Source organism: Pyxicephalus adspersus, chromosome 2 (genome assembly GCF_032062135.1).
Source record: "Pyxicephalus adspersus chromosome 2, UCB_Pads_2.0, whole genome shotgun sequence".
In the NCBI taxonomy this organism is placed as follows: Eukaryota; Metazoa; Chordata; class Amphibia; order Anura; family Pyxicephalidae; genus Pyxicephalus; species Pyxicephalus adspersus.
Window position 1 is genome coordinate 150,073,924 of NC_092859.1, and position 9,151 is coordinate 150,083,074.

A 9,151-nucleotide genomic window follows, 5' to 3' on the forward strand; every position below is an offset into this window, starting at 1 on the left:
TATTCCTTTAGCACTCAAATGACATGGTCTAAAGGAATTTCCTAAAAGAGTAAGATTACACTCACCAACCACTGAGGCATCATTGTCAGCTACAAATTTCTCAAACTCCTCAATAGATCTCAGAGTCACTGATGCGGGCCCAGCCTGCTTCTTCATAGTGCTGACAATACCGTCTGAAGAGAAAAAAAGAAAACATTAATCTAAAGCAAACGGATGTACAAAAGTATTTCATTTTAGTACTTTACATATATCCATGCTTCTGACCTTTAAACGTCTTGGTTGTGCAACCCTTTGCCCTTCTGTGCATAACAAAATATAACAAAAACTGTGCCATGTGATCTTTCAAATAGTATAAAAGTCTATAAAAGTTTAAGAAAAATCAGGCTGGGCTGGCTAGGTTCAGACAGGTAGTGAGGTTGTAGTGCAGTTACCACTTCCTAAAGTCAGGGAAGATGTATTGTCTACATCTAGAGAATGAATTGGGGCAGCTGTGAATGTTAAATCTGCATACGCTGTGAGCGACTCCCGCTGCTGGGCCCAGGTCTGGACTTCCCTAAGGGTCACTATACAAGTTTTGAATAATAAACTATATTTAGCAAACCTACATGAGGACTAAACCTTATCCATTCAATTAACATTTATCTATTTCAGACTCTTGCACTACCATAGTAGTTCGACCTAAAAGATTGTAACTCAATAAAGCTTTAAACCAACCTCAATCTAATGTTAAGTATGTAAGATTTTAAAATGACCAGTCTGAAGATCTAGAATAACTTTGCCATGATAATAGGGTTGAGGTGGGAGATGCTTCTAAATCCAGATGTGTGAATTCTTTGCTGGACCTCCATTAAAAAGCCAGTTATGTTTCCTTACAAATAAAACCTCTTGCAAGCAGTCCATGTGAAAACATTGCTTGTAGATTACAAATGTATTTTGCTCCCATCATCATCACTTAACAACAAAAGGTTTGGCACTGTGCAGTCTACAATCAGGTGACACGTTTATTTGTACACATTATGGCGTTTGCTCTTTCTGTGTTTAGCCTCCCCATATCGTTAGCTTTCACTGGCAGGGCTCTCTTTCCTATTGTATGTTAAACATAAGAACTGCCAATGGCATGTGTTGCATAATTTCTCCCTTTTATTGCCAGGTACTTCCCAAAACGCCATTGGAGATTACAGCACTGTGTAATACACATATGGTTCAAAATGTGGCCTGCACTTCACCCCCATGTTACTTCCCTTGCACCCCTGAATACAGGTCTGCCAAGGTACTTATTCATGGATTCAGGAAAAGCCAGCCAGATACAGATGAGCTCAGAACAGGATACAAACTGTTCATCCTGAAGTGATGTATATGGAAGGCGGGGGGGGTTCTGTGCATTCTATCAGCCTAACAGACTTAGTATTAAAGTAATGTTGATATAGTTAGCATTTCATTTACATGGTTATTACTATCCACGTATAGGCGATAAGGTTTATTATTACTGTATATTGTAGAATTATATTATACAGTGTTTTCCCCAGCCCCTTTTAGCAGGGCGCACCACCCAGCATTTTCCAGTAACCACCCGGCTGTTTTTGGGTGGTTACTGATGAGCCACAATACCGGGGCTGCCACCCGCCTGCAATTCCTTCCCACCGCGCTCAAAAAAATTTCTGGGTTGAGCACTGATTATAGTAATTTTGTCAGTGCTCTTGTACACTTCTGGTTTTGTTTTATTCATGGTGTGCAAACGGACATCACAAAAGCTTCTTACCAGCACTCCTAGGACCATCATAAGCGCCAGATTCCTCTCCATCTCTGAAGATTTTAAGCGTGGGGTATCCACTAACACCATATTTGTTGCAAGTGTTGGAGTTTGCTGTACAGTCAACCTGAACACAAAGAAAATCATTAAAACCCAAACAAATGACTTCCACACTCATAACCTCATCACATGCACGGCTCCAAGACTATTCTAGAGCTGCCCCGATTCTCTGGAAAGGTCTTCCTCGTCCTTTTCGGCTTGCTCCTACATTCTGTTCCTTAAAATGAGCACTCAAACTACATTTTTTCATACTTTCCTACCCATCTCCTGTCTCTTAAACCCTCACTACTTCCCCACCACTACATATCCCCCGCCTATTGTGTCATACTTCCCACCTCATGGATTGTAAGCTCTTCAGAGCAGGGTCCTCTCCTCCTACTGTGTCATGGTCTGTCATTTGCAATCCATTGTACAGCACTGCACAATATGTTGGTGCTATATAAATACGGCGTAAAAAAAACTAATATTAATCCAGAATCAGTTAAATGAGCCCCTCAGTTTCCATAATCTGTCAGGTTTTAGGTCTTGCAAATCTGTTGTATTTAGGTAAAAGTGGCAGCTAGTAATCATTTCTGAACATTAAAGTCTGCCCTGTTGTATCTTACAGCACAGAATGTACAATGGCAGCTGACTTTTCATGACTAAGATCATACCTTGGCTAGTGAAACGGTCCCCTTCAGTTTTGTAGCAGCAGCTTCATATTCAGGAGCAAGCTTCTTACAATGTCCACACCTAAACCACAAATACAAATAGTTCAGATGTTATTGTTGCAGGACTCAGCTCTTCATTGCATGACATTGACTAACTAATTATAGCAAAGGAAAAAAAGAAGATCAAATATATATTATTTATAAATATGAATATATCGATATAAATAAATCTCAAGCCACATTAAATACTACAGCAGCATTTACAGCAATGATTCTCAGCCAGGGATCCTGCAGAGGTTGCTGGGGTTCATTGAATGTGTAATATGTGACTCAGGTCAGTGTAAGTGACACCAATGGTCTTTTTGGCTATCTGTAAGGGATCATTCACTTTGTTCAATAAAGGAAGCAAACTTTGCCAACTCCATTGGAACTTTTACTCTTCGCTTCCATGCATATGTATAAATATTCTTTGCAAAGGGAGTTGTCACTACATTCATCAAGCTAAGAATTCCTTTGCAGGAATAATTCACTTTGCTAAGTGAACAGCTAAAACTCCTTTGGTAAATCAACTCTGATTTACAGAATCTCAAAATCATTTAGCTGCGATGCCATCTGTACTGCTGGGTACAATAAAACTAAGCAGATAAATGTAAAACTTTCTGGTAGACTATAAATTTATTGTACAGCGCTGAATAATATGTTGGCGCTATATAATTCCTGTTTAAGAATACAAATAAGTGACCAATAATAAAACTGATTTGCCTGTAACCAGGACTGAATGTTTCGGAGTCAGACTATAGATAATTAAATAAGGAGAAGTAATTTACTCATTTAGATAGAACAGCCCATTCATATTCAGCACAGCCCAGACTCACTTGCAGGATACAGGATGAGGGAGGAGGGAAAAATCCAACAGCATAAAAAGTTGATGTATGCCGGGCCAATAGAAAGAGGCCACCAAGCTCTTATCAGCCAATGAGAAGCAGACACCACAACAAAGACACACCCATAATGCTCTCATAGGCTACAGAATAGATAAGCAGGCTGGGAAGCGTAGTTCGTTGCAGTGAATCTCTCAATTCGCAGAAAGGAGATCTGAGCTTGCGAGAACTACAAATCCCAACTGCAAACTACAACCTGACAAAGCAACTTGGGAGAAAGTGAAACAAGCCTGCACAATAAAACAGAAAGTTCTAAATACGCAAATAACATGACGATATTACTCACAATGGCCCTGTAAAAATTATTTTAAAAAAATTACCAACAATTGGTTTCAATTGCACTTACTGGTTTCATCAGCACATAGTAGGTTATACAGCTCCCTATAGAGAGAATCTAGAAATAGATACATTGTTGGAACTTTATATTTCTGTATCATGTGGTCAATCTCATCTATGCTGCCCCTATTATGTGCCACAGGCAAGGCAATGGCCATCCATCATGGTATAGAGCTCCTGCCAGTTGTGCCCCCTTATCTATAACCTAGGTTATCTATAATCTACGGGTTATCTTATAAACTACAGGTTATGTTTTATTACAACGTGACGTGTGCTGCCAACTGCCAACTTCATAGGGCTACACGCCCAGCACCAGTGACCATGGTGTACTTCATACATAGTGGCAGGAATCTATGCTCAGGCAGATGTGCCTTGTTAATGGGATGAATGAATGCTGACCATTAGCTGGTGCCACAGATCATCATTGCATGCCAAGGGTGGGCATTACCAGCAGAGTAAAGGAGTTCTATGTAGAAGCCTGGAATTGGTGGCCACCTAAAGCCAAGGTGGGAGAGTGAGGCCACCCAAAGTACAAGGTGACTGGACCACCCTGAATGGATGAAAAGGCCCATAATGAGTTGGGAGCTTGGTCACACTGGAAGGGCATGCCATGACTATAGGGTGATATCTCCCCATGCCATGCGCCAGCAGTGCCAACCCATGCAATAAAGATGCCTTTTAGTAGTAGGGTGATAGTCTGCCAACATAACACCTCTTAATGGCCGGTAATGGGCCAGCTACCCCACGCGACACAGTGGGCATGAAGCCATCTACCCCTCTGCTCACTCTGATATATTATAGAGGGGCAATAGTCACACCTACACCCTGTAATACTTTCTAGAAGGGTAACAGTTCCCTCCAATACCCAGCAGTGGCACCCCAACACCTAGTTACATTGGGGTATTATCCAATAATAGCCCCCACCCAATATTCTGTAACATCACATAAAGGTAATCTCTATAGATCACACTGCCTGCCATGCCTTGGCACAGTCTGGTATTCTAGAAGGATCTTCACCAATCATAGCAAATGGTGTAATATAAAGGGGAGACAAGACTCCATGGCCAACCCTGCCAGGGGGCATTAGGCCTCCTTCCCCAGATGTGCACCTCAAGCCCTGTCAGGGGGGCATTAAAGGGGGGGCATTATTGAGGGGAGGGGCATTATAGAGGGGGCTATTAGGCTTACAACCCCAGCTCTACACCTCATACCCTATCAGGTGGGCATTACAGAAGGGGGGGGGGCGTTACAGAGGGGGCTATTAGATCTCCATACCAGCTCTGCATTCCATGCCCTGTCAGAGGGGTATTAGGCCTCCGTGCCTGGCATTGCCCCTCATATTGAGCTTCTATATAAATGTTTTGCCCCCAAACCCTGCACTGATATATATTGGGGGTATTAGGCCTCCCATTCATTCCTCCGATACCCCTCCATAGGGCTATACATAGGCCGCCATACCAAGCACCCTCCGCCCCGTCACCGGGCTGTCATTGCCCCACTCACCAGGGAGCGTAGAACTCCACCAGGATGATGGAATATTCCTTCACGGTGGCCTCAAAGTCGTCGTCAGTCAGATCCAGGACATCGGAGGCCTAGGCTGAGTTGAAGGCTACGGCCAGCAGGAAGATGGCAGGGAGGAGAGATCGCTTCATGTCGGAGCTGTGCACCGCCTGACCGGGACTGAAGGAAGCCGGGAGAAGAGAAAACCTGCCGGAAGTACCCAGGGCCAGACCTGAAGCCGGAGTGTGGCAGCCACTTATTGGTTGCTGTCACATGACGTCACGGTTTGGGCGGGAATATCAACTGGGCGTGACCGCCCGCAGCTAATCAATTAGAAGTTGCGTTTAAACGGTAGGGGGCGTGAACGGTATCAGCCAATAGCGTGGTTGCTAAAAGATCACTTGTTTAAAGGTTGGTGAAAGATCCCTAGTGTAGGTGATGGCAGGGATGGTGATGAGCGGTACCAGGAATGTCCTCATCCAAGGTGTGCCATGCATCTGATGGAAGACAGGGACATCAAACAATTTCATTAATAAATTACTTTTAGGGAGCCCCAGAAAGCAATAAAAGCCAACAGTGAATGCCATGGCAAGCTAATTAAACATACTTTATCACAATGCAGAGATTTACCTAGGCCTTAACTGTGTTTACAAATGCAAATGGGTGAAAAACATTCACTGTGTGTTGCCTTAAGCAGCTCATTACCCAAGAGGAGCTAAACCTGAGATCTGGGGATGGGGGGTGATGGGGTTGGTGGTAAAATTGGGACATGACCAAGTTAAAGAAGGGGTAAAGCCCCACTCCCTCATATACCTGCACCATTGTCACCATATTCTATGGACATATTGTATAGAAACAGATGTACATACATTCTAAACCAATGGAAGGCTCCGTGGCACAGGCACAGCAACATGGAGCAGGTCACATTCACCAATGGGTGTATTGCCGGAAGATTCACAGAACACATGGCCCTGGGGCAGATAGGAAGTCCAAACCAAATTCCATATCCTGGAGACCTTCTACAGGTAAGTGGTCAGGTGGGTAACCACTGCCCCCATTAATATTGGCCACCAAATTCTGTGCCAACAGAGATGCCACCAGCCACAGTTTCCTCAGCCCCTATTGCTAGCATTTGCTAGACATTGAAAACAATTAATGGTTGGTGCTCGGCCCCTCCTGGCACAGCACAATGTATTGGTTGTCTAAAGAAGAAGATCATCCAGGACATGGTAGCCCAAGCCAATTGGTGGGATTTGGCACATGATTTTTTTAAGTTGGGGTTTTTTTGTTATTCCCTATGTTGGGTTTGGTCACAACAGCCTTACCCAACCTTTCCACCCATGTAAAACCCTGGACTTATTTTCAGGTCTTGGGGGACCCCTACTTTAACCATAGAATGTCAATGGAATAATGCCCCTTATATTGGGGGTCAATAGAAGGAATGCCCCCCCCCCCCCTTTACAGATCGCTAAAAACAGCTTTGGGGCCAACGCCAAGTTGAATTGGCCACAAAGCTAAGAGGTCACCAAACCGTGGGAGGTCAATGAGCCAAAGCTTAAGGAAGCCCCAGCAACCTCTGGAGGAACCTCAGGGTCACATGGAATCCTGGTTGGGAATGAATAGCCTATGTTGCTGGGGAGCAGAGGGTTGGTATGCACCGGGAGAGGGGGGAGGATTCCTGCGGGGATAATTTTGGTAAATTTGGCAAAAACATGTCTAGGGCAGCATGGTGGCTCAGTGGTTAGTACTCTGGCCTTTGCAGTGCTGGGTCCTAGGTTTGACTCTCAGCCAGGACATTATCTGCATGGAGTTTGCAGGTTTTCCTCGTGTTAGTGTGGGTTTCCTCCGGTTTTCTACCACATTCCAAAAACATGCAGTTAGGTTAATTGGCTTCTTCCAAAATTGACCCTACAGTGTGGTAATGACATATGACTATGGTAGGGACATTAGATTGTGAGCTCTTTTGAGGAACAGCTAGTCACTGCGTAATATGTCGGCGCTATTTAAATACTGTATAATATATGTTAGTGGTATGCTGGGGGTGTGAGGCCACTGAGGGTGACTTGCTGACTATTGCACCCTTGCTCTCTAATAATTCTTTTCTCTATGTGACTTACGTCTGTACTATTAAATCATGACAAATGGGGCCCTGAATAAATATGAAGTTGGGGCCCCAAATACACAGCATTCTCCACTCCTATTGTGTGTTACTTCCCCCACCTCCTAGATTGTAAGCTTTTCGGGGCAGGGTCCCTTTCTCCTGTGTCACTGTCTGTATCTGTCTGCCATTTGCAACCCCTATTTAATGTACAGCCCTGCGTAATATGTCGGCGCTATATAATTCTTACCTAATATTAATTCCAGCTCCCTGAACCCCTGCCATTATTATTATTGCACAGTATTCATATAGTGCCGACATATTATGCAGCACTGTACAAAGTCATGTCACTAGCTGTCCCTCAAAGGGGCTCACAATGTCCCTACCATAGTCATATGTTATTAATACAGCCACAAGGAGAACCTGCAAACTCCATGAAGATAGTGTCCTGGCTAAGATTTAAACCTGGGACCTAGTGCTGCAAAGGACAGAGTGCTAACCACTGAGCCACCGTTCTGCCATTCTGTCAATCAGGGCCCTGGAGAAGTATAGGGGCCCTGGACAATAGCCCAGTTGTAAAGCCAGCCCTGATATGATTCCCCATACCAAATCACTTCCTCATACAATTATTCATTATAAGTTCCTGCACCTATTTTATGATCCCTACAACCTAACTGTAGGAACTGTAGGAGACTGCAGACTTTTTACTCCTTTTTGCTCTCCTCTGCTCATGTGCAGCCACATATGCTGCAGTGGAATGAGCATGCTGATAGGAGAAAAGAGCAGAGCAGCAGATAGAGGAACTCATCATTTTCTAGCTACTATTTCTTTTACTGTACAGTCACAGGGTGCGGTATTTATAATAGTGAAGTGCTGCAGAAAACAACAGGTGTCCTGCCTGTGTTGTGTGACGGAGCTCTGTAATGTAAGGACTGTACTGACAGAAATAAAAATGCTTTGGCAAGTAAAACAGCGCATGTGTATTTCCAATGTTTATATTTTTTTTTACAGTTACATGCGCAATTAAGGTGAAAGAATAAACCTCCCCCTGCAATCTTCTTTTCATTATTCTGGATATTCTATCTGATAGCGATGATCTGTAACAAATCACACAGGTGAAGGTGCTGACAATCATGTAATTGCATGATACATAATTATGAAGCACACATGTCTGACAATGCACCTGAGCTCAGCCCCGTATCTCATGTCACTGTGTGCAATGCATTTGCCATAAACACATAGCCGGCATTTCCAGTCGATGCCACAGTAACTCAGCCAATCAGTGTACGTCAGCTGTGCTAAGGCTGCCTACACACGTGAAATATTTTGTCGTTAGAAAGGATTTTTCACGATACTTTCCAACGACAAAAGACTGCACGATGCATGAACGAGCGCTGTACTCCCCTGCTCTATGGGAAGGGGACGCGGAGAATGATGGAGCGGCACCCCGCTGCACTCTCTCCCCTTTTCATAAACAATCATCGTTCATGGATCCACCATGAATTACGTGCGCTGTATCATCTGACATGTGTACGTAGCCTTACACGTCTGCATATTGCAATTTGCTGCATGTGTGCATAGACCGGAGTAATCTACTGGCTGTACATTTCATGCCTCTGCAGCGCTTGTAATACCCACCACGTAAAGGGTAAATATTTGTTAGTCTGGTTTAAAAGAGAGGCAAAGTAGGACTAACTACATTTGCACATAGACCATGATAATATCATAAAATCAATCGTATAGAAAGGTAGCTTTGTTCAAACAATGTCTTCTGATGCTTTTAACAGAGATGAGTCATCATAAGGAGTGCATAATG

At 43.7% G+C, this 9,151-nt stretch overlaps 1 protein-coding gene across 1 annotated transcript in view; it reads right to left on the reverse strand.

Annotated features, from left to right (window-relative positions):
• PDIA3 (protein disulfide isomerase family A member 3) overlaps nucleotides 1-5,404 on the reverse strand; it is a 12,181-nt gene extending 6,777 nt beyond the window's left edge. Inside the window, 4 exon segments of the mRNA XM_072399140.1 lie at nucleotides 15-173; nucleotides 1,760-1,877; nucleotides 2,464-2,542; nucleotides 5,241-5,404. Coding sequence (XP_072255241.1) covers nucleotides 15-173; nucleotides 1,760-1,877; nucleotides 2,464-2,542; nucleotides 5,241-5,389 — 505 coding nt within the window. The 5' untranslated portion in view covers nucleotides 5,390-5,404.
• Nucleotides 5,405-9,151: the final 3,747 nt, after the last annotated feature.